This window comes from Lichenostomus cassidix, chromosome 5, assembly GCF_008360975.1.
Source record: "Lichenostomus cassidix isolate B80296 chromosome 5, HeHo_3.0, whole genome shotgun sequence".
Classification (NCBI taxonomy): Eukaryota; Metazoa; Chordata; class Aves; order Passeriformes; family Meliphagidae; genus Lichenostomus; species Lichenostomus cassidix.
The window spans coordinates 52,403,928-52,429,295 of NC_139486.1; the positions used below are offsets into that span (position 1 = coordinate 52,403,928).

The window sequence follows — 25,368 nt, forward strand, 5'->3', positions numbered from 1 at the left end:
AAATTTCCTCCTCTGGTTCCCTATTTCTTTATTTCTCTGTTTCTAGAGGCTTGCATTTCCCTCTAAGTGATACATCAGTGCAGGAAACTCCAATAAAAAAATATGTCTCTCCCTGGGCTTTCATTCTTTCCCCAGGTACCAGCTCCTCTTGTCCCAAGCTCAGCCCTCTCACAGATCCTGGGATCCACTTTTTGTCCCACCACGCCGCAGCACTTCAGCCTCCACACCACAGCCTTGGTATCTCAAGTTTATGAGCCAAGAGGGCGATGCTGTAAAATAAACTCTGCAGTCACATGCCTTTTCCTGGCTGATTCCTCCCTGAGCTCCTAATAAACCCCATTATGTTCAAACACACACCGAGTGCTCAGGCGCACACAGCCACACACGCATGCACATCCCTTTTTATCAGGCACAGGGGCTTTGTTTTTAAGGCAGCATGTCAGAGCCTTGCACACAATTTTGTACTCCTGTATATAAACAGTTATTTCTTTGGCAAGAAAAAATTGAGACTCCGTTTTTGACAAGTTCTTGATTTTGTGTGGGTTCTCCAGGAGTATTCCAGCTAAATGGGGCATGGCACAGGTGTGCAGTCCCAGCTGCCTGAAGGGACCTTCAGCAGAGCAGCAACTACCCAGACACAGGATCACTGTGTCAAAAACCAAATTCAAATTTTGTTTTGAATTGTGCAGAGCGGGCTCATGCATGCAGCACCCTCATACCCACAAACTTAATTTGGATGGAATGCCATTGCAAATAACCCATCAGTTCAGCCTTCCACAGCCACACAGTTTTGCCTGAGAGTGGTCTTTTACTAATATTCTATATGTGAAATAAAATAAAGCACCCTCACAGTTTTCAGGACAACGTGAAATCCTGGCTTGTGACATGCCAGAATAGAACAGTAAGAATATATGCAAAAAAATCCTTGTCAGCACTCTCCTGACTGCAGTGGCTACAGGCCAGATTTTTCATGATGCAGTTTCCCAGAGGAGCTGGTTTTCTGGCCAGAGTCTCACCTCATCTGTGCTGAAGAAACTCCAGGGAGCTGCACAGGTGAATCTGGCTTTTCATGTGTAACCTGCTATTACATTTTTGTCCAGAGGATTTTGTTCTGTATTTCAGCACCATTCTTCTTAACAACCTGTAGGACAATTTTCTACAAGGAAAGCTCTTATTAGGCTTTATATCTGTGACCTTAGGTTATCTTTTATAGTTTAATCTACACAACCTCAGAAATCAAGCTTTGCCTGTGGTAGCCAGCCCATCAATTCATTCGATTGTCCAGTACAACTTTCAATTCTCACAAGCAATTTGGCAATTGCAAGTATTTTTGCACTGCATATTATGAGGTCTAGTGCTGCAAAAATAATAAGAGCTGGAATTACACAGAGCACTGAAAGTCTAGTCATTTAACCACGAATTTTCAGGTTATTTAGATGTTTCAATAACAGGCATGCTATAGGCCAAGCTGTCATATTACTCTTATCACAAAAATGGCACGTGCCTGTTCCCCAGCTTGCACACATGCCAGCTCTCAGACTCTCATCAAACCTTCCCTAACTCCAAGGATACACAAGCAAAATACATTATTTTAATGGATGGTTTCATAAACAGCAGAGCCCTAGAGCCACTAAATAGTGCTCTCAAGTCATTTACTATGGTTTGTAATTTATTAATAGGGATATATGAATCTTCCTTGAGGGGAAAAATGGAAGAAACTAACTTGGCCTGCTAGAGGTACAGAGCTGGATTCTGCTCCTGGTGACTTCTGCCTCCAGCAGGTGAGAAGAGGGGTACCTTACCTTTCCCTCTAGGGTCTGAAGGGGAAAGACCCCTTGCTTGGCTATCCTGGGGTCAAATGCCAACACAGGCTGGAAAGTTACCACCTGTGGTCATCCATTTCAACCCTTTGCCTGAAGATTGGACACTTGTCACCAGCTCCTGGTGACTGGACTGGCCACAGCACACCTTGTGCACATCCACTGCTGAGAAAATAACTTAAAAGTGGTCCATGAGGCAGGAGGGGGCAGTGATTGCAGGAGTGGCTGTGGCCTCAGTCACCATGGCAGGGCAGCAAGGCCCCATTCCTGCTGGGAACTGGGGAGGAGGTGGTGGGATGGGGTGCCCAGGTGGCCCCAGTGGGACCCAGGCTCCCAGCAGCAATGGTGTTGCAGGTGGCAGCATCAAAAGCAACAGAAATCGTAACTGACCGTAAATCACATGGTTTATGGAATGCGAAGAATTTATGAAATGTCACATGGTTCTATGAAATCATTAAATAAATCATAAATAAACAGAAAACAATTAAGAAGGCAGTCACCCGGCTCCACAGGCCGGAGCGCCGCCTGACCTGGCTGCACCCACGCAGGGATGGCAGGCTGTGTCGCTCCACCAGACACAATTTCCCTCCCACTTTCTCCTCCTTCACCCCTCGCCTAAATCACCACGTGCCCTGGTGGGTGGGAGCAGGACAGGCTGCCTATGCATAGCTCAGCACCCGCTCCAGAAACGTGACTTCACAACTGTTTGCGTGGCCCAAGTTTAGCAACCTGTAACAATATCTCAAATCCCTCTTACTGCTGTATTTAAAGTTAGATTTCCTTTTTGCTGCTTCCATTTCTGCCCCTAACCTGCAGCTTGGAACCAGTGAATTCTGAAGACTCACAATATTCTATAGTATGGGGTTAACCTGCAGTAGCTCCTTAAATTACACAGATGGTTTAATACAAATTAAAATGAGCAGGTACAGCAAAGCCAGTCTGAAAGCAGATTGTGAGCACTGCATTGCTTTCAGCAAGTTCAATTCACTTCTAATTCTGACCTGATTCTTTTATAGATTTAATGAATCTGTCAGGTTGATACCATGAAATGGGACAAGTGAGCAGTCAGCTTTGTTGTTCAGACTTTGTTTTCATATATCCAATTAAAAATAAAAAAAAGAATCCAAGCAATTAATGGGAAACATTAAAGTGTGAGAATGCAACAGCTTTTAAACATATGGGAGATTTCATCTGAGCAAGAATTTTCACTGGAAAAGATTGAGGTGAGCTCTCAACTTTCAATCAAAGTTCTGTGTATCTAAAAAACTTAGTTAAAGTTGGCTGGGGTTGTCACATAATAGATGAATTTACACAACTCTAGAGACTGGCTTTACTAGAATGAATTATTGATGTCTTACTTTCATAAGTGAATGACTTGCAGAAACCAGCACAGAGTACATCCCACTGCTGCAAGATGTGCAGACTTAATGCAGCTTTGGAAAAACGAGCCAAATTCTTTCTCTGCATTGCACAGCAACAAAAACAAGACTGTAAAAGATAAAGTTGCTTTGGGAGTGGATCAGTCTTTAAAGTGTTAAAAACAACTTCCGTACCTGAACCCCACTGATATTTCTGTGGTCTTATAGCTGTTTTTCCTGTTTTCAGAAGTTTTTCTCTTCCCTGCTAAATGACAGAAGCTGAACATCTATTTCAGTGGAGCTCTGCCAGTTTATACAAGCTGAGGATGTGGCCCATATTTTTATAAAGGGAGGTCCTTTCCACTGTTTTGCCATCTGCCAAGCTCTACTTTCAGCTAATTAAATAACGTCAAGTTCTAGCAGGCTTTTTCAGGCCATTAGAGTTTTCCATTTCGGGACCCCTAAGGGTACCTAGCAAATCTGGCTTCAGGAGAAATGAGATGTGGATTCAAAGGTGCTGACAATGCTAAGCAGCTTCTTTAAAAGCTGGAAAATATCCTGACAGCTTGGACAATCTCTGTGGTTTCCATACAAAGAGAGTTTGTGGAGGAGCTGTGAATGTGAGCAAACAATCTTACACACTTGGAGGAAGTGGGGGATTGACTCCAAGCATCTGTTGTTTCAACCATGTTGTTTCAGCCCTCGGTGAGAGGGATAGCAGGGGAGATAGACACAGGATAGCCTGTGTAATTCCGTGTGGTAGATTGAAGGTGCAGGCAACTTGCTCTGGATAAACACTGAGGCCATTAATCTCACTGAATTTTTTCCCCCACTTCAGCAGCCCTTTTGTCGCCAACCTCACCCACCCTTTGGTCTGGCACCTCAAGTTGCTCTACCCACTGATCATAACCCTCATTCCCATCCCAATCCCTCCTGCTCCCTCACAGTGCCCTGTGGCCACAGTGCACTGTGGAGATGAGCAGCAGCAACTGCCCTCTGTGAAAAATAAAAGCATTTTATTTGCCTTCAGCTCTACAGCTACAACTGTAACAAACATCATCCAAAGTCTCCCAGATACATAAATGAGCAGTTACTCCATGTAACCATGGGTTTCCTATCATTTGTAGCATTTTTCTCTCTCTCTCTGCTATTCATATGATAAACCCACTTATGCTACTGGTCTTAAAACAGACCCTGAACAGTCGGAGCAGAGATTGTCTCATCTTGTGTGCACAAGACCTGCCACAATGGAGCCTTTATCCTGCCTGCAGACTTTCAGCACTGCTATAATTCAAATACTACTAATAATGATGGTGAATGTGGAATAGTATGAGCAGGACATTAACACAAACAGAGAATAACCCCTCTATCAGCCAGAAGCTCTGCAGGAATAATGGACTACACCAGCAACACTGGCAGCATTTGCACACTTCCTGCTTTTTATCCTGAGAGAGCCCAAAACACCTTCCCACGTCCACGGAAAGATTGTTTCAAATACATCATATTAAATGAAGCCTTTTTATCAAGGTGCAACAGCCCCACATGCCATTTGGGGCTAAAAGGGAAAATTACCTCTGCCAGCTGAAACTGTCACTGGGAAAGGGAAGGGAGGCCAGTGCGTGGTGGTGTGGCTGAACCACAAACTCTGGTTTCTGGTCTACCTAGGATGAAATGAGAGTTACCCAGTCCAGATCTGCCTCTCTTCCACTGTACTGTCAACTAAGAAGAACAAACAACAAACAAACCGCAACAAATCAAGCATTAATTAGCAAGAAAATGGTTCTCCTCACATGGCCTCTCATGCAGTACCATCGTGGCGTCAGGCCAGGCACACATGTTGGATTAAGACACCAGCTAAATCTCACTGCCATTTCAATCACACACACACCTTCAAGTAAGCCTCTACAGAGTTGTGTGAATATGTGGACACGCCTCTGTCTAAAGTTCAAACGTGATTTAAATATGTCATCCTACACCAACAAAGTCGTATTAGCACAAATCTGAGCCTATTGTAACTGCCTGAGTCATATGAGTACACAGCAGGTATTTTAACACCACTTTGATGGCTGACATGAATAAATCTAAATCTCCCGGCATATTATATGACGGCAATAGCTCTTCTCCTTCCCTTCCTAGCTAATTTATTATAGGGAACCAATGCTCACTGATTTCCCTTGAAATTATGCTAATATAAAGGCAAATTAATAGGACTACAATGATAGACACAGCTGAGCAGGGTAGAGCAGCATCCTCTTAAAGAACAAGCTGGAGCTGCCTGAAACAGCACGGATGTGGAGGGAGGCAAGTTTCCTGATGGCCCTGGATGAAGGTTTGTGCCTGTGAGGGTCAGGGGTTTGAGGATATGTTACAGGCAAGGGAACACCACACAGGGCAGCTGTAAAACTGTAAAGACACTGTAAAACAGGCCCAGAAGTACAGAAGTTTTTTAAAATGCACAAATTTCTGGCAAGTCACATGCCTTAAAAGTGGATGTAAATCATTGCAAACTTCCAACTTCTGTTTCCACAGAACTTTTTTAATGTTTTTGGTTCCACACAGAGGGCCCTGTTCAGCATCTTGCTGCCATGGTGTTTTTCTATCTTGACAATTCACTTCCGTGAGCAGGCATGTAGCCAACTCAAATGAGACCCAATGCAGTGAAAAGCCCTTCAGGTAAACAGTGTGATAAGCTAAACTGCAAAAACGAGACAATGTTTTTGTACTATGAGGCAGTTGCTATGGAGACGGTTGCTAATTAACTGCATTCAGCCAAGAGAACAAAGGGTTTAAGGGCAGACAGGACTCTGTATCTTAGAGGGAGCAATGCATAATGTCTTATGCAATCTGCACATCTATCATATCTGGAATACCTGAGCCTTTGCTTAGGTTGCAAAATAGCTCAATGACAACAGAGGGGTTTATCCCTTTAAATTTCAACTAATTTTTGTAGTTAATGGCTTATCAGTATTTAAAAACCAAATAAAATCCACACTTAAAAGTCACAGGTATTATGAATCAATGCAACAAGCCAGGACTGTACTAAACACTGAACTGTTTTATGTTCATTCAGAGCTACTGTTTTCACAGAGCACTGGGTTTGCATGGCCAGGCTTTGGCAGTGAGGGGCTACAGGGGTGGCTTTTGTGAGGAGCTGCCAGGAGCCTCCCTCATATCCGACAGAGCCAATGCCAGCAGGCTCCAAGACAGACCCACTGGTGGCCAAGGCTGAGCCCATCACTGACCGTGGCACCACTCCCGAGATAACAGATTATTTTAGAAGGATCATATTTTGGTATAGTTTTGTATTGTAACTCCTCACCATTTCTACAATGCACTGTAGGCCTACAACACTCCAGAGCAGAGTATTTCCATCTTACAGAGTGTGTTGCTGGGGAATCTGCCCGTGCTTACAGCATCCCCCTGCAGCCCCAAGGAAGGGCTAGGGCTCTCCCAGACCTGCTCAGCCTGTTCGCTAGGCGAGGGCTGCACAGGCTGTGCTGGGGCCAGACCAGGCACCTCTGGACAGGATATGGGCACATCCTAACTCTCTTTTGAAAACCTCAAAAGCTGAGCTCTTTTCCTAAGTGGAATCTGAGAAAAACAATATAGAGCCCATTAGAAAGACCATTCCTTTAGAGATGAAAAGCCAGTGGATAAAATAGATCAGTGCTAACACAAGATTTCTTTAGGTCTGAATAAATACACCAGTATTTTTCCTTTTTAAGTCATTAAACATATAATTTAAATAAAAACAAAACTGAGAATTTTTTTTCACATGATTTAGATACTGTTAGGAAGTAAAGGGTCACAATCAATTTTGAAGTTAAGTCCTTACTAAGGCGAATGGGATGACTTCACACCTCATATGAGGGTATTACTTCAGCAAAGCTTGCTGCACACTGAACATGAAGTATATTAATTTACTACATGAAGGCCTAAGGTTTGGGGGTTTTTTTGACATTTTAAATTATGAGGCATCTGCAAACAGGTCCTAAATCTGAATTGCACATGGATTTTCCACACCAGCCAATTCCGATTGCCCCTAGACATCCCCTCCAGCATTAATCACTCACCCACAATACTGTAGTTCATATTTCTTTTACAGCAACAGAGGTCTGCAAAATTCTTAAACTCTTGCCTAGAAAACAGGAATTATTACTTATGTGGCGAGCTAAGTTTTAAACATAAGGGACCCAATTCTGCCTTCAGTTATGCTGCCATAAATCTTTAACAATTCCATTAGATTTATAACAGTGTAACCGAGGAGGAAATTGAGCCCAAGATATTTTCTAAATCGGTAATTAAATAGTAGAATTTCAGTTTGGCACAGAGTAAAGACCTCTTAGATTACTTCTTTGGATAAGGCTACATACTTTTTTGTTCCTTGCATAATGATGTTATGAACAAATTAAATCATCTTATTTTCAGCAGCCTCTCTCTTACTCTGTGGAAGGACCACATCATCTTATGGAGCATCAATATGGGGCTAAATATTGCCTCACTTTCCCATCCACTTTCTCTCTCTCTTCTCCATATAAATCTTAGACTCCCTATAGCTCTCCATTATTTGTACACAGTGTATAACACCTCGAGGACCTTTTCTTATTTGGTTTCAAAGAACTACTATACTAAACAAATGTCTAATAACAATAATAATAAAATGGCATTTAGTCAACTCCCTTAACAGAGGAACAAGGCATCCTGTGGTCACATTATGCAGAGATTGTACTTTCCAGAAGATGCAGCCTGCTCTCCCCACACACAGGATGTGGTGCAGGAACACAGATTTGCCACAGTTGCCCTAAACTCCCCAAGGGTCACTGGATAAGCTGTGAAAGGACCCCCTTCAGCATTAAAACTTAGATGGCACTGGGAAGAGGGCTCAATTCCCAGCTCTGCTATAAAACCCTTGATGACATCAGACAAGTTATTTAGTCCCTCTAGGCTGCTTTTCTTCATTGGGCAAGGGCAGCTTGTAAAATTTCCTGTCTCGTAATTTTAATAGAAATGGGGTTTTAATGGCTATTTTACCTCATTTTAATTTTTGCTCAGTATTTCCAGTCCTAATGCATCTTTCCTATTATTTCCCACTCTGCTAACCTCACATGCCAGATTCCATGCCGTCCCCACCAGCTCTGTGTGTGTCGTGCTCACAGGGGTCAGTGGGAGGCTGAAACCTGGGACAACTGCTCCCAAACGGGGGCTGAGAGGGATCAAGAGCCTTCGGGGCAGCCAGGCCAGAGGGCTTTCTGAGCTGTCCCACCTGTTAATGGCACTCCTCTGGACACCCAGCTATGTAGCTCCAATGGCCTTTTTTCCCTGCCTGGCAGGATGGAAAATTCTGCGGGCGGCTCCTCCGTGCACTCTATCCCTTACAGCAATTCTCCTCAGCACGCGCCCAACCTCTGGTGATTGGGCCTCCTGCAGCTAAAAATACACCGTGCAGTCTAAATATGTAACACACAATATATGCCTGCATACCTCACCTATCTAAATATATGCCTACATACCTACCTAATAACAGCTACAAATATGAATCATACTACTTCTTTGCAGAGTGCTCTCACGGTAGGTTGTGTTCAGTTGCCAAAGCAAAGGAAGATCCCAGCCAAGAGGCAGCCAATTTGTTGTGTATAAACCTCCTGGTTGAGGTCTCCTAAATCCATTTTAACTGGCTGGAAGGGAACACATTTTATTCACACACAGAAACCTATTTGCACGTATATGTATGTGCATATATTTATATATAGCTATTAGTAAACATTTATTTCACCATTAATTGTACTAAAAGGTTTATTGCTGATAGCCTATCCAAAGAAGAACTAAACAAATGAAAATACAATTCTTGTTCAAAGAATTAAAGGCTGAAGTTACCAGGTCACATGAAGACACCTGCTAAAATGATCCAAAGACTACTTTCACTGTTGAAAATTATTAGTTGTCAACTATATCCAGCCTGCTGTCCCCAAGCCCCTGAAACTGGGACTATTTGGGTTAACATTTCTTTTCCCATGTGTCTAAGACAGTATTGTTACCCACTGGTTTAGGGGTAAAACTGGTGCTGAATCCAAGTGGCTGAAGATGTGTTTCTCATCTGTGTTCCCTACTCACTTGCATTGCTAGCATGACATAAGATGCAATTTAAACTACGATTTGTATTTAATGAATCCTTCTCTTTTCCATGCTAACCAAACACAAGTTGATGTTAAGGCAGAAGTAAGAAAAAGCAAAGCAGCTTCAGGTAAATAAGCTTCAGATGTTTTAGCTTTGCTGCAGTGATTAGGCAAACAGAGAAAGCATTTTCTTAATTATCTGTAGGCTTAGCACACCCTACCTCACCTACTTCCACCAAGATACTGGAATATGCTCCCTAACACCTCCAGGCATGTCTTCTGTGCTGCTGTCCCCAAAACTGTCAGACATCAAGTGCAATATGATTTCCTACAACCAAGATTCAGCCCAAGCCAAATCCATCCCTGCCTGTTTGGTCCCTTGTGTACCCCCCACCTCCTCCAAGCTGGGCAACCAACGAAGGAATTGAGTTGATGACCTGATCTTTTTTGATGGTTTATGCACACAGTAACCTCTGGCAAGTTTACTGCCCCCCTCAAGACAGAAAGGAGATCTCAATACAAGCATGAAATCTACCTACATCCATAAAATCCTCAGGAGGTTTGACCTAGTTGGAGATGGCTGCTGTGGGAAGGCTGTAATGAAGCAGTTGCAATAGTGACGCTGACTTCTCACACCACAGAAGGTGCGTGTTTATCACAGTTTGTATTAACAGTGCCTGAGTACCCTGTAGATAAAATTGTCATAGTGTTTGACTGACATCCCAGCAACTCCCACAGTGAGCAGTGCCTTCTCAGGGTTCCAATTTTGTTGTGAACTTGGGATGCATTGCTGTCCCTTTTACATTAGGTCTAGCAAGCCATGCCACTTCTCTGTTTAAAAGAGCATTCATGAAATGGGATTAGCACGTTCATGTCCCCAGTTTGTATTATTTTTACTTACAAAAACATGTCCCTTAACCAAACAATGTAAACACTTTGTATGCCCAGAACAAAACCAGAAAAAATGCAGAGGAGCCTTTTTCTACTAACTAAACCATTACTTCTACAGAAAGTCTGTAAACTGTTAATCCATTAGTGTCTAATTCCAGACTTGAATCATCTGTAAGCCCAGTGCCTGAAGTGTTTCTCTCTGATGTTCCAGACCAAGTGCCCCACATGAAATTGTTTGTAGGATAGGAAAATATTCATACAATGGTATTACTGCAACTTCTCAAGGGCATCACAAAAAAAAAAAAAATCCTTCATGCATCTGTGAGGAAATCCCTGTAAGACTCAGCTAAGATACATATTAATTTTGAATAGCACACCCTCAGGGAATTGTGTAAGACTCATGCCACAACCACCACAGCATTTATTCTCCAACAGTTAGCCCAGGATTACCCCTGTGAGGTGTGGGGTGGGACATAAACCTACTTCTCAGGAGACAGCATGTCCCCAGAAAACCAAAGATGCTGCAAATTTGTGTTCCCACTGCTCCTTGTTCCCCACAGTGTTATTTCTTATTATACCTACACTGAGCAAATTCACTAAAGGAACAGGGGAAATATTAGGATGAAGTTTCCCTCCCAGCATGGTTCAGATGTCTGGTTTTCACCACTCATCTCACTGACCCCTATTCCATCAGGCTTGAACAGCCATCTAGGACTGACTTCCCACTTGCAGCAGCTCTTAGATGCTGGTGTAAACCACGGTGATGGTGCTGGCAGCTAAGGCGTCGATTTTTGATCAATTTTTTTTTTTTCTGTTGCTGGTTGTGTAAGATGCTCCCTGCACTGTCCAAGTCTCTCTTTACAAAACAACACTTTCTTTGTTTTCTCACCTCTTCTGCTCCCATAAGGGTGCCCAGAACAAGAGGTCTCCTGCCATGACTGTGTGACAGAACTCAGCTGGTATTTGAAGTGGAGACACTTCTGCCATAGCCTCAGACTGGTCCCATGCAGAGGAATTCAAACCTTACAGCCCTAGTGGGCCTTATGGCCTTATTTGTCCAACTCAACTTGTGCCCAGGTTGTCTGAACCAGAAGGTGTTTGCCCTAGGAGTGATCTCAGTTCTACAAGGAATGAGACCCAATAAACAAGTCAATTTTCTTTTATGCTATCTACATGCAGAGTTTTAAATTATCTTGATCTCTCAGCACTGTGCAACCAACTAACACACTACATCAGCCTGATCAAGACTGTTTCAACTACCTTCTAGCACGACAACTATTTCTTAAAGCTGCAAAACTCTGCCTTCTGCAATTAGAGGATCACAAGTTCATCTTGAGAAACCAGTGCTGGGAGAAAAACGAGCTAATATAAATTACACCAGACAACCACCTAAATGTATCCTGGATGTTCCAGTGATGTTGCATCACTTGAGTGCTCTCATGCTAACATGTCTCAGTTCTAAACAAGGGTATTACCAAAGGAACAATGTCATAAAGGATGTTGGTCTGTTTAGTATGGCTCTTTGAACAGGATTATCCATTAAAGGAGTCTGAAGTGGACAAATGCCTGATCTGAACCTGCCCTGGTAGCTTCCACTTAGTTTCAGGCAAGAACTGATGTTGCCAGTACCTCTTCCATACGGTGCCTACTGAACACTGGGAGACTTGCAGCCACACCACTGTCTTTCCCACAAACAGGCTATAAAAAACTTCCTTTGAGTTCTCCTTTATATGGGTGACTGAAGAGAACATGTTTAGTAAAGACAGGACAAAGCCACAGTGCTAAAAACCACTTTCAAAGGATGTCCCGCTCTTTCTGATGCATAACTCTCTAGTATATTTTCCCATTTTGTTTGGAATACATCATTCTACTAACCCAACACAGCCAATGGAATACTCAATTGCTGTGCCATGTACTTTCCACAACATTACTGGTACTTTCTGGTGTGTGGTTACCACAGCCTGCTCTCCTCTGCCTGCTCCCCAGTAGGAGTTGATACCCTGATCACACACAACTCTCATTGTCTCACTTAGAGTCTCTCTTTAGGATAGCAGGTTATGGCAGACAGAAAAAAAAAAAAAGAGAAAAAAAATTCTCAGTCTTGTGGAGACTCTCTCACTTTATCTCAAAGCATTGACAATTTACTCTTGAAAGCCCAAGCAGAAAGATTAAACCCTGTTCCCCTACATTTCAGAAATCCTCAAGCACAAGCAAGCCCAGCAACCCCTCGTTTCCATGGGCAGCAGGGCCTGTTGCTCGGCTCACAAAACCAGATCTTGCCCTCTTGCAAGCACGGCCTGCTGATGTTGCAAGACCATCCCCACATTGCAGAATCGTTCACAGGCAGATTTGCTCATAGCCCAAGCAATTCCAGTAGTAACTTCTCAAACAGACACCATATCCCTGCTCCTTCCTGCCCTTCCCTGCTGGCTGAGGGCTCGGCACAGGCGTCACGCGCGCCATGACGCGACAGAACACACTGAGCAAGCCCAGGACTGCCAGAATGTTTCTAGACAGATTTGTTTACAACCTAAGAAACCCAAATAGTGGCTTTCAGAATAGGAGTCCCATCTCCATTGCATTTGGTGCGTGCTGCTGAGAGAACAAAAAGGGAGAAAAAAAAAAAAAAAAAAAATACAAGAGCGTATCTTTGCACAATGATTGCAGGAACAGATGAATAAACATGAAACCTGATACTTCACATCTGGTATTTCATCGCTCCAAATACCTTATTCGCATTCAAATATATTTAATACTGTGGAAACTTTATAAGGTAACAGTGTCTTTATGGAGGCAGTAACTTGCATGGAACTTCTAAAATTAAAAGCAATGGTAAAAATAATTTGCAACATGTTACTGTACTCTTCATAAAGCTATTTACCTTGCTGTTTCTTAACAGAAACCCAGAAAAACCAAATAATAACCAAATAATAGCATTTAGCTACAGAATCAGGCAAGTCTAAAGAATAAGATTTCTTTTGTCAATGTTCTAGTTCAAAGTTCAATTTTAATACCCAATTTACACAAGGTGCTTTGGAAATGAAGACTATTATTACTCATCATGCAAAAATTCTATTATCTGAGCAGAAATTTTTATGAAAGTATCATTTTCCCTTTACAGTGCATGCCAAGAGATTTTATGTATAACCTAATAAACATACACAGTTCTGAAAGGCTGCTGTGCAATTTCTCACGCTAATTAGTACTCATTCTTCTCTGTAAAACTACTAAACATGCTAAAAAACTTCCTTTTAATAATCACTGCATACTCTCAAGCCCTTTTGTTGCAGACATGAATCCTTCAAATGCAAACTCGTAACTGAAGAGCTGTTTACAGGTCTCAAAAATTAATACCAAATTATTTTCTTGTCTAAAAGGCAAAAGCCACCTTTGCTACCTTGAGGCTAATTTAGCAGTGCTGATAACAACATGTCTGTAGGCATATTCCACTTGCTATCAGCTTATGGCACTTTGGCATTGTCCCTAGAGCTGCACTAAAGCCACATCTTGCTGTAGCTAACTTTCAAAAAGAAAAAAAGCTGAAAACGTGCACACAGAGCCAAATCCAATCCTGTGGCAACTCCAGTGACTTCAGTGTTACACCAGGGATAAAAGTAAGGCTGCATTTCACAGCAGCTTTCATTCTTGTAATCTTTTCCAAAACACTCTCCCAGGAGCAAAGACAAGCACAGGCAAATATCTTGCCAATAAGTGAGTTCACAGGAATTGCTACAAGTTACTAAACTGTCAGCAGCAAAAGACCGACGATCGGAACAAAGTACAAATACAGGACAGCCAATGCCCTCTAATGGGCTGGAGTTTTACTATGAGCTGGATAAACAAGGACACAGAAATTCATCGGAATGGGTCTCTGAGAGGGAAGGCAAATTATAGGCTGTCTCACTTTGTACCAGTAGATGATATTTGTGTTTGATCAATACTTCTTTTGAAACAGTACAGATGAAAAAGTCTTACCAATACCTTGGCAAGAGAAATGAAAATGGGTTTAAGAACTTAGTCTTTTGTCCATGGGCTACACTTGACTGCTTCCACAAAGAGTGTGAGCATCAATTTATAGATGTGTTCCTCTACTCTCCTTCAAGCCTTCACATTTATACCATCCTCACCTTTTTAAAAATTTTATTTACTGTCAGTCAATACTGTACTAGGAGCAAGACCAACACTGTGAGACCTTCACAGTCTTACTCACAAAGGAAAGAGAAAAAGAGTGATGGATAATGCTTTTCTGCAGGAAACTTATCACAGGTCCCTTGGCCTTACTGTGTATTCCCTTTCTCTCAAGAATTTCAGAACTAGTTTCTGGAATTTGCCCATCCAAACCAAAACAAGCGTCTTTGCTTCTTACCCAATAATTTCCTATAAATTTAAAAACAAGAATTTCATTAAGCTTTCAATTTTTTTTCCGATGGTTTCTTCCAGGAGCCTATCAAAACCCTGGGCCAGCAGCAGCCTGAAATGCTCGTGGTCCTGCACGAATCACAGTTTTGTCTTTACAGCCTGAGGATGCCCTGAGGCAAGAAAAAAAAACGTCAGGACACCCCCTTTCCTCTCCCCAGCCATGGGTCCCTGCAATCTTTTGCTGTGGGGGTAAGATTAAAAGTCTTTTGTTCTTGTCATCCTCTCATGCCTTAAGTTACATTTTTGGGAAGGCAAGGGGAGAGGAAAACACCCTCCCCTTTCCTTCCCTCCTTCATCTGAGGTCTCAGCTGAAGTGATTCAGGCTGCCCAGAGAGGTCCCAGATGTCCCTCAGTCCCACTGGGACAGCTCTCTTGTCACAAGGCACGCTGCTCTCCCCCAGGTGGCACCGCAGGCAGGTGCCCCTGGGCCACCCTGTGATGGCACCCTGTGATGGCACCCACAGATTTTGCTTCCCTCAGTCCTCCTTGAGCAATCCTCCAGGCCCCCTGGAGCCAGCTGACCAGGAGGCTGAACACAGAGCTCTTAGAAGCGCCAATTTAAGGATGATTTTAGACCACCACAAAGAGCAGTGAAGAAACTCTGGCTGTTTGCTTACACGAATGTCGCAAAGCCTTCATTAAATCAAAGGCAGAGACTTAAAATGTTTCTTCAAGCAAAATCTCTGCTCTTCTCAAAGTCTCCCTCCAAAGATCAAAAACTACAATTGCTTAACTTAATCCACACAGAGTGATTATTATATTTGCCTCCATAAAGATCAGATTTGTTCTGGTGCCTATATCTAAAGGTAATTTCAGTAAGAAAATGAAATGGTGCTCTCTTGACCTTTTGTCTTACATGGTTCATGAATTACTGACACATTACAATATCCCCCAACACTATGGAAGCTTAGCCATATTGCAATGTCTCTCTTGTAAGTGAAATAAACTTGGTATGCCACTAAAAGGCATTAAATTATTTTCATTATGCCACACAGAATGTAAAACACTTACACTGTTTTGATTTCAAAATCCTTGGAGAACAATTATGCTCTCAGGGCCATAAGACTGTATTAGAAAGTCCTCAGAAACCTAGCATGGTTTCAATAAATCCTCAAACACTACAAAGCAGTCACTCAGTTTGAAGAATGGAAACATGAGTTCATCCACTGCAAAGTCAGGATGTAAATTCTGCTCATACAGTACCCTGCACTTCCTAACACATTTTTTTCTTCTCAGTCAGGGCAACACTTTAAGTCAAGTTTTCAGCATCAGCACGCATAGCTCCTTTTTCTGATTGAAAATTAACTATATTTGACTTAGGATTAGCATAAATATGAGATGTGCCTATGCTTATTGCATTACTAGCTACCAGTATTAATCAGCAATTAGATATGCACAAATAGTTTTATACATATATAATTTAACTAATGTTAACATTCAGGATTAGCAACCATTAAATGAAATCAGTGATTGTCAAAATGAATGGATAAATATGTTAATTTCTTTAATTTATACAATGGCACCAAAAAAAAAAGCTTCAGAACACCAAAAAGCAGATTTCAGGGGTGACTAGTGTGGTTGTAGGGATTCTGATTAAAAAAAAAAAAATGCAGCCACCCTTATTTTGGCTGATGAGGCTGCTCAAGCCTAAGTAAGGCTTTCGAGCGTAGATACACAATAAGCTTGTTTGTATATCCATGCTCATGTACCCCTAGAAGGAGCACAACCTTCTAATTAGGCAAATCATCTGCCCTTTCCAAAGGAAAATAACAGCACCGAACAGCAATCAAAACAGGCGGAAACGGGCGAGAAGGAGAGGACAGGAGAGATTATATTCCCTTGGGCAGGGGGAGAAGGGGAGTGCGGGAGAAGGAGGAGGGGGAAAAACAAACACGCAGGCAGGAAACCCGGCCCCGGCAACTTGGTGCCGAGGACAGCTGAGATGCTCCATCCCAAGGCTTTTTTTCCAGGCCGGTGTGGCCGCGGGGGTGACACGGCAGCTGCGGAAGGGCTGGGTCACCCGGCAGCGGCAGTGTCCCCGTGCCCGTGACCTCGGGCGGGGGGCACAGCTGGTGGCAGCTGCAGCGCCATCTGCTCGGGGCCGCTCTGCCCCGCCAGGTAGCGGCGAGGGACAGGGGAGCGTCCCCGGGGCACAGCCACCCACCGCCGGGGCACAGCCACCCACCGCCCCGGCAAGGGCACAAAGGGCTCTGCCGGCCCCAGGGACGAGTTTGGGAAAGGGGAAAGGGAAAGCGAGGGAGCGAGAGAGAGCTCGGAGCAGCGGGAGGAGGGCGACGCAGCTCCGCGCAGCACATGGAGATGTCAGTGTCCCTCCGCGGAGAGTGTATTTGTGGAATGCTGGCAGCATGTCATCTGATTTATAGCAGCTTGCACGGAGGGAAAGGGAAGGAATAACAAACCAAAATAATAGAGAGAGAAAAAGAAAAGACACAAAAGCACCCCTAACTTGCGTCTTTCATCGAGAGGCTTCGAATGCAAGAAAAACTTTATCACTTTGTGGTTCAGTATTGCATAATCTCCCACACCGCCACGCAGACTGCACTTCCCGTGTCCCTGTCTTCTCCATTTAGTCAAAAATAAAGAAGAATGCCTACTTTTTTATGCCCGAGGAGTGACACATTTAAATGCTTCTTTTAAACATGCACATTCAGCCACAGCACAGAAATTGTCAAAGGCAATTACGTAAGGTAACTAATGAGACAATTCTGTATCAAAATTGTTTCCTAGTGCCAGCGGTATGGATCTGGCTTGGACAGCCCTGACCACCACATCGGCTCCGCTGAGCTCTCTCAGCTTCACAGATTTCTTAACCACTTACTCCAAAAGTACCAAAATCAGAACCAGGAATATTGTGTAAAAACAAGCTGGGCTTTACAGCTCTCGTATTGGAACAATTATTTCCAAAGGCTAAATGTGTACCACTTACCATACATTTTGCCTTCATCTGATAAGATGATTTTCCTCCTCCCACATGGTGGATAGATAGCTAGAGCCTCCTGAAAGCTCTGTTCAATGTCAGGACTCCAGACACCTTCTGCATCATTGTCAATAGGTTTATCTGCAGAATCACTCATTCTTTCAATATCTTCGGCAGGACTCTCGCTGCCGCTCCAGCTGCTGGGCTCAATGGTGATGGCTGGGGTCTCCAAGCCTAAGCCTGGAGTCTTCAAGGAAATAAATCTGCAACACAAACAACCAACCCCAAAATGCATTAAAGGCATAGAACTCCAGGAAAACATTTCTTTCTACTTCTGATGCTAAGTTAACAGCAGCTGAGCAGTAATGGCAGTAATGTGGGCACAGGATGCACCCAGGAAAAGTGAAAAATTAATTACCACTCTACCTCAAATGAGCAAAGGTGGAGCAATAAGGCTGTCAGAAGGGGAGCTCTACTACATTTTCTGTATGCAATTACATAAGGGCACAGAGAACCAGATTACTTTTCACAAATAGTCAAAGTGGGGGAGAACTTTCCAGCCACATTTCATCCGGCTGAAGACTGGCACCTTTAAAATAACAAGCCAGATCCTCAGGCAGGGGGAAATTGGTCTACTTCTACTGGTTGGAAGGGAAGCACACCAATTTATGCCACAGTGACCACCAGAGCCTAAAGCCATTTGAACCTAAAAACAAAAGCAGAAACTATTGTTCAAATTCATCCGGATGTCAATGGATTAAATGGAATTACACCAGCGATGCCACAGCTCAATGTAATTAACTGGAAAAGGCCATAATTTTCAGATCTTACCCAAATAAATAATACAATCAGAATCCATGCTACATACAAAGAGAAATCTTTAAAATTATAATACCAGAGAAAGGAATTACAAGAGAAGATATATGCTTTGCCTGATTTAAAAGGTCTCTGTCACAGAACCATAGCAGAATGAAAATTACAAGCTTCAAGTTGCTGAATCAATTTAATAAGAAATAATTTAATATAGCTGCACCTGCTCACACCAGCAGAGCTGCAGATCTGTCAGTGTTCCTTTTATATTTTTGAGAGAAATACAACTCTGCTATAAAGACTTGCTCCAGGCAAAAAAGCTGCTATACCAGACCACGTTCACCTCTGGTGTAATTCTTCGGGAAGTCAGTGAAATAAGATGAGGAACAGATTTGGCTCAACATGTCTAGGCATAGTGCAGTTTTATTTTGAAAAAGAAGAAGTTTGGTGACTCTAACTGATCTAAGTCGATGGGAGTGTTCAAACATGCATGCATGAGCTGCAAACATAGTTAAAAATCCAATTTCCTGGCTAAACACTCCAAACCCCTAAAGTACAACATTTTTCTTCTGCTGGGGCAAAAGAGAGGAGCTTCCCCTTGCGCACACCTCCATCCTTGTGCCAATATGCCTCTCACTGGGGTCTCAGTACATGAAAGGTGAAAAGCAGCAAAAGAGCATTCACCCCAAAGAGAAAGAAGGGGAGGTTGTACATAGAAGGCCAAGACACCTCTGACAAAACACCTTTGGGCTGGAGAACTCCCTGAAAGAGGAAATATTTACGGCAGCTCTCACCCGAACTCCCCAAACAACCAATCCCTAGAGATAACCAAAACCTGATAGTCCAGTCCCTCGGAGGACATGGTGTCTTGCAAAAAAACAGAGCTGCAGCTGGGGAAACTGGGAGCAGGCTCTCAGTCTCACAAACCAACATTACCAGTTTGACATCCAAAGAACAGGGTATTTCCACTTCTCCAGGCTCTAACAGGAGCTCAGAGGAATCAGTACGTGCAAAATGGGATCCTATGAACTCGATTTTCCTTGCTTGCATGTCTGTTTCTACAGAGAGGTATTTCTTGACTTTGCATTGGTTTGAACATTTCAGCACAGCTTACGAAAATGTTAATGCCTCCCCACCCATAATAGCAAGGCTAATCACTGTCTCAAACACCTTTTAATAACTGATAATGAGGGAGCAGATGGATTCACAGGGAACCACGCACATATAAGTGGGTGAGAAGCCTGGCCAAATACACCACTTATTGTGTGGGAAATCCAAAATGTACATTTTTTAAGTTGTCATCACACAAAAGGAGATGCAAACCTTGGTAAAATAGTGAAACGCCATCCTTCATAAACCTCGGAAGGCTGAAGGGTTGATTCAACCTCTGCAAGAGTTGAATCTTGTATGAAAGGTTGAGCCAAAGTATAAACACAGCGATACCAGGAGAGTACTGACAAAAACAATCATGTCCACTTAAGCCTTCACATACAGGGTGAATTTTAGGTAAACGAGAGGTAATTGAATGTTGATGGGGATAATTAGGGGTATGGTCAGTTTTATTGCAATAGTGCAGGGGAAAATGGCTACTGGAGGATTGATTGGCCTCACATGAATGAACCACAACGAGCATTTCACCAGAAGACAGCATGGAGTGGGACTGTTCACTGGCTCTGCTCCTCAAAGGTGACTACAGGAGGAAACCCTTCCCCTCCCTGGTCCCAGGCCCAATGGCTTGTAATGCACAGCAGAGCCACGGGCAGCTTTTGCTCAGTTCAACCACCCTCTGCTTACAAAATCTGCCACAGCCATAGCCTCAAGTCCTATTATCATCTTATAAACTAACCCTTGTTATTACATTACGCTGACATAATAATTAAAATGCACAAGGAACACAGTGAGGCTCTAAAGTAATTAATGTTACTTGATAGTCATGTTATATCTTGCGTTGTGTTTACTGGTGAATTTTCACTCATATGCTATCTCCCTTCCCATTCTTTTTTACCTACTTGGATATCATCTTGAGGCACTCACAGCTACTATTCCAGCCTCTAAAATGTAAGAGAACCAAGTGTTTCTTCCAGAACATCTGTACAATAGGGGCGGGGAGCAGCCTGCTGGAAGAAAAACTCTCATGCTAAAGATTATTTTCTGTGATTTCCATTTTGGTGAATGCTGACACTGCAGATTAAGCCAGAGGGCCAAGGAGGAAAAAACCTTGTATTCCAACTGCTAAATGGCTCCCTCCTATTTCAGGAACATAATGAGCTAACTCAGTTAATCATTTCCAGCTCACCTCTATGTATCAAAAGGCAATTCAACCTCCTCCTTAGCTTGAATTCTAAGGACTAAACTGTGATGAAAAATTTCAGACCTGCTATGCTGGAGTTCAACATGATTATCAAGAATAACACAAGCTGTCAACAGATGAGCTTTGTTGAACATTGCTAATGAGCTATAAATCTCCTGTGAAAAATGTGGATTTGCAATGCAATTTAAATTTCTAAAAAAATTTTAAAAGGTGAGCCTTCTTTATATTAGCGAACTCCAAATCTTGCAATGCCAGCTTTCAGCAGAGGAAGAGCTAAGCTCCTGGGGGCAATTAGCCCCACCTCCCCTGGCCCAAATCAGAGCTTGTACACATGACAGATGAAGTTGAAGAGTTCTGTATTTGCTTTTTGTCATCTTAACTTTCAGAGAACAAATTTTTTGCTTGCATTTTCTGTTAACAAAATTAAAACACATCAACACTACCTAGAAAACCAACAAAAAAAAAAAAAAAAAAAACAACAAGCCCCAAACTCACAAAAAAATAGAGCAACAAAAAAAACCCAAAGCCAAAAGATTTTTGTACATTTTCATACTGTTTAAAGCACACTGCTGCAGTGCAGGCAGTCTCTCTTCAGAGTTCTCCTTTTAACACCAGTCTTACACATTTCAAGACAGCTTCTCCTGTGCATAAAACTCTTAGCTGCAAACCAAATGCATCTGTCTTGCAGTTGCTTTCTCCTCTCTGCAGTTAAGTCAGTTCTAAATATATCTGTTTTCCTCATGCAGTTATTAAGACACTTTTTCTCTGCATCATGGAGGTATGTCCCCCCGTCAAACAGCACAATGTTACACTTAGGAATAAAGAGATCATCATTAGGGGCAACAGAGGATTTTATAAACATGTTTTATAGCCAGGCCATTCAAGACAGCTTGGTGAGGTACAAGATATGAGTTACTGTCATTATGCTCGCTCACTACAGTAACTTGAAAAATTATTTTAAAATCTCATAGAAACAAGGCTTAGCTGTTGTCAGAGCTGATCAAACCAATGTGTTTAACTAAAATCAAATGATAACCTGCAACTTCTTATCAAGGGAATGGTTTCTTTACTTACACAAAACATTCTCTTGTGCTTTTCACTTTATAAGCAATGCATACCTGGACTTGCCCAGAAAGCTGCTGCTCACAGACCAACAACTGAGATCAATGGCTCCTCAGAAGAGCAGATTTATGGCCTTGATATGTTTCATAACCTTCAATATTTGCACAATGAATTAATATCGAAACACTGTCTTTCAGAAGTCATTACAGCTGGATCTTATTTTACAGTGTCTTACAAAAGTTAAACCATTTTCTCTGTTTAATTAATTTACTTTCTTGAATTTCTGTGTACAGGTACCGAATGGTGCCTTCTCTATGCTATCAAATAACACCTGAGAGAGGATCAATACTCTCCAGATATTGGTACAGGAACACAAGAATGAGTGAACACCTACCTTGATTGTGAGATTTATCTCAGAAAAAAAGCCATTACATCTCCCAAGTCTTCTAAACTGTGTCTGCTGGAAGGGGATCAAGTGCAGGTATGTCTGAGATTGAGCACCAATTTTGGTATCCACACTGATCTGGCTATGAATAGCTGCAGATGGCTACCAAATCATTCTTACAACCTGATCAGTATTTCTGAAACATGTCTTTCAGAAAAAAAAAAAATCTTAATTCTTGAGGCAGAGATTTTGAGTGTTGAAGGGGTAAATTACCCTTTTAAGAATACATTGTATTTTTAGTTCATGAACAATTTCATCTTAGCCTCAGTTATGTAAAAACAATGGAATGAGGAATCCAACAAGCTTTTTATAAACATCAAGATGGTAATGAGCAGAGATGAGTGCAAACCAACTAATTCTAAATTTGCAGATGGCAAATTTTCTCTGAAGGCTTGAAAAGTTGCAGGCCCATGGGATTTTCCTTCTGCTTTGTTCAGCAGTGCAAATCCACAGCTGGAGCGCCAAAGCTCTGGAGAGAATCCAGAGGAAGAAAGTTATCAGATCTAGAAAATATGACCTACCAGGAAAGGAATTAGGTTTGTTTAAATTTAGAGAAGACTGATGTGAGAAGATAACCACTTTCAAATAAGGAAAAGGTAACAGCAAAGCAGAGAAGCAGCTTGTGGCCATTTTTACCAAGAGTAGGACATGAAGCAAAGAACTTGAGTTGCGGCAAAAAAACCATAGGTCAGGCATTTGAAGGATTGTTCTGACCACACCAACAGTCACACACCAGAACTGATCAGCTTCTGGGGCACTGGGGAACTGCTGGGGCACAGAGGCTGCTCAGAGCAGGTAACACAAACATTTCTCAGAAACCAGCCCAGCACCCCGTGGGATATGAACCAGAGGCATGAACCAGACAATGCCATGAGATTCAGCAGTAAAACACCCCAGGAAAGAGAAGCCTACAGTGGGAGCACATCCTTGGTTAGGCATGGGGAAATACAGCTGCCTGAGAGACTTCCCAGATGTCCTAGTGACCAGACAGCTTTGTCAGCTGCAAGGCAGAAATCCAGGCACAACCAGGCTTCCTCCCTAGGATGCCTGTGAGCTCCTGCACTATGCACAGCTGCTGGATGCTGCTGCAAGAACACCACTGGCTGCAGACACCTGTGCAGCAGCTTATCCAGGCAGCCAGGATGGGAAGGAAGACCAGGCTGGGGAGAAGAAGGCTCCATCTCCTCCTGGTGCTGTCCATGGGAGGTTTGGGAAATGAGCCTGCCTCATCCCCAGACACACCATTCTACCAGACATATGCTGATCCCTCTGACCCTCCCTATCACATCCAGATTTCGCAAGCTCTTTCTGCACTGATTAAAGTAAATATGGAATTGGTGGGAAGCTTGAATTTCTCTAGGATCTTATCTTTCTACTTTGCCAGTGAAAGTATCTTTGGAGTGTTTAGGCAAGCCAAGCATGCAAAAAAATTACTTTTTTATGTACAAACAAATTCATAGTGGATTTTGTAGTGGTAATGTGTAACTGTGTAATGATTTTTCTGATTCTCTGAGGCGTATAAATGGTATTACTTTCAGGAAAACACTATATGTATTCAATCCTTCTTTTATATAATTTCTCTTTATGAGGAATAGATATAGCACAGTATGAAGAATAAAAATGTAAATAATCTACAGAGATTCCAATGGTGAAGTCATTAGGTTAAAATTACTTTATATTGTATTTTATTTACAAATTCTACTTGTCGGCAATTATTCCCCCTAAGAAGAAAGAGCACAGAAGAGAAGAATAAAGTATTCCTTTAAAACTCAGTCAGAATAATTCAGCCATTGGCATTTGCCATTGAAATGAAAAAAAAAGAGGTTTTCTCTGACTGTGTGAACATTTCAGGAAGAAATTCTGATGCTGTGCTTTTCTGGTGATCAAATAGTTGCATGCAATGATGCTTCCATGTACTTCCTATCATTCATATAAACTAGCCTTGTTATCCTAAGACTGAATTTACCATTTCTTGCTTGGGATTCAAGCCATTTATTAACTGCCAGCTATCTATTTCAGTTTTGTCTTTGGGATCTGTGCAGGAATAACATGATCAGTACAACTACACCTACAGAGCACCTGTGAAAAGCACGTTTTTTTCTGAGGTGAGCGCATTATGCACTGAATTTGGATTCACTTCCTTCTCCTCAGCTACCACACTCAGAGCACACTCAAAAGTAGAAGGAAGACAGTGCCATGCCAGCATGTAAAATATCAAAAACATGTAACTTAACATCAGCAAAAGTGATGGTTTTCTTCCCGCAGAACTCAGCACCTGCTCATCTGAGAAGATTTACACATGTATTTTCACAAACCGTAAGGAAACTTACTGAACAAAGAGTGACTTAGATCTGCAAGAGTAGGCAGTTGATAGGCCTAATTAGGCGAAATTAGGATTATATGAACTATTTATAAAGAGAAACAATGCATTCTCCTTGAATTGCTCATTTTTTTTTGGTTATAGAAACAGATTACACAGCAAAGAGTGGGCTGATGCTAATACCCGAGAATTCTTCCCTTTGGAAACAGCTTTCATCTCTGCACTCTTTATGCAAGTGAAAAGAGTATTTGGTACCACTCTGAGAGCTTCATTCATTTATTTTTCCAAAGGCTGCTTTTGTTGATAGATATAATTATTGTTGTAAGGATGTTGAGTCATTTAGTCCAACCCAGTTTTCTTGTCCATTAGTTTTAATTTCATACCATTAATAAAATGGTTCATGTTCTCAGTGGGAAAACAACTGGATTCTGGCTGTGCCTACACCACACTCACGGGCCGTGTCGGCTTTGTGCTGGCTCACCAGGATGCCTTCTGCAGGCAGCTCCAGCTTCAAACCATGTATTATCAGGCTAGTGACCAGCAATCCAGCATGCAAAAGTGCTTTCCAAGTGGTTACACATCACTCGTGGTCCATGGTCTGCGCTGATTACCAAGTTATCACCGGGTAGGTGAATCTCAACACAGCCCTTGTGAATCTCTATCTCATTATGGTCACAGCTGCTCGAGATACAATTCCTTCGTCATGTGATACTGAAGCAGCCACATTCATCCTAGGTGCTAGTGCTCATTTACACCCAGCTGGGTTCAATTATAAGGGTGTTCCTGGGATTTAACCCAGCTCCAGCACTGCGCTGTGGTGGCAACCAACAAAGATTATTCTAAATACGACTTGGCACTCAGTGGAATGAACAACAGTGAGC

General features: G+C 42.4%; 1 protein-coding gene across 9 annotated transcripts in view; it reads right to left on the minus strand.

Annotated features, from left to right (window-relative positions):
* TEAD1 (TEA domain transcription factor 1) overlaps positions 1-25,368 on the minus strand; it is a 153,164-nt gene that overhangs the window by 81,495 nt on the left and 46,301 nt on the right. For all 9 annotated transcript variants that reach the window (XM_085063087.1, XM_085063088.1, XM_085063085.1 and 6 more), the window contains one exon: positions 17,549-17,802. In XM_085063087.1, the coding sequence (XP_084919213.1) occupies positions 17,549-17,696 (148 nt within the window). In that variant the 5' untranslated portion in view covers positions 17,697-17,802. The remainder of the gene's footprint in view (positions 1-17,548; positions 17,803-25,368) is intronic.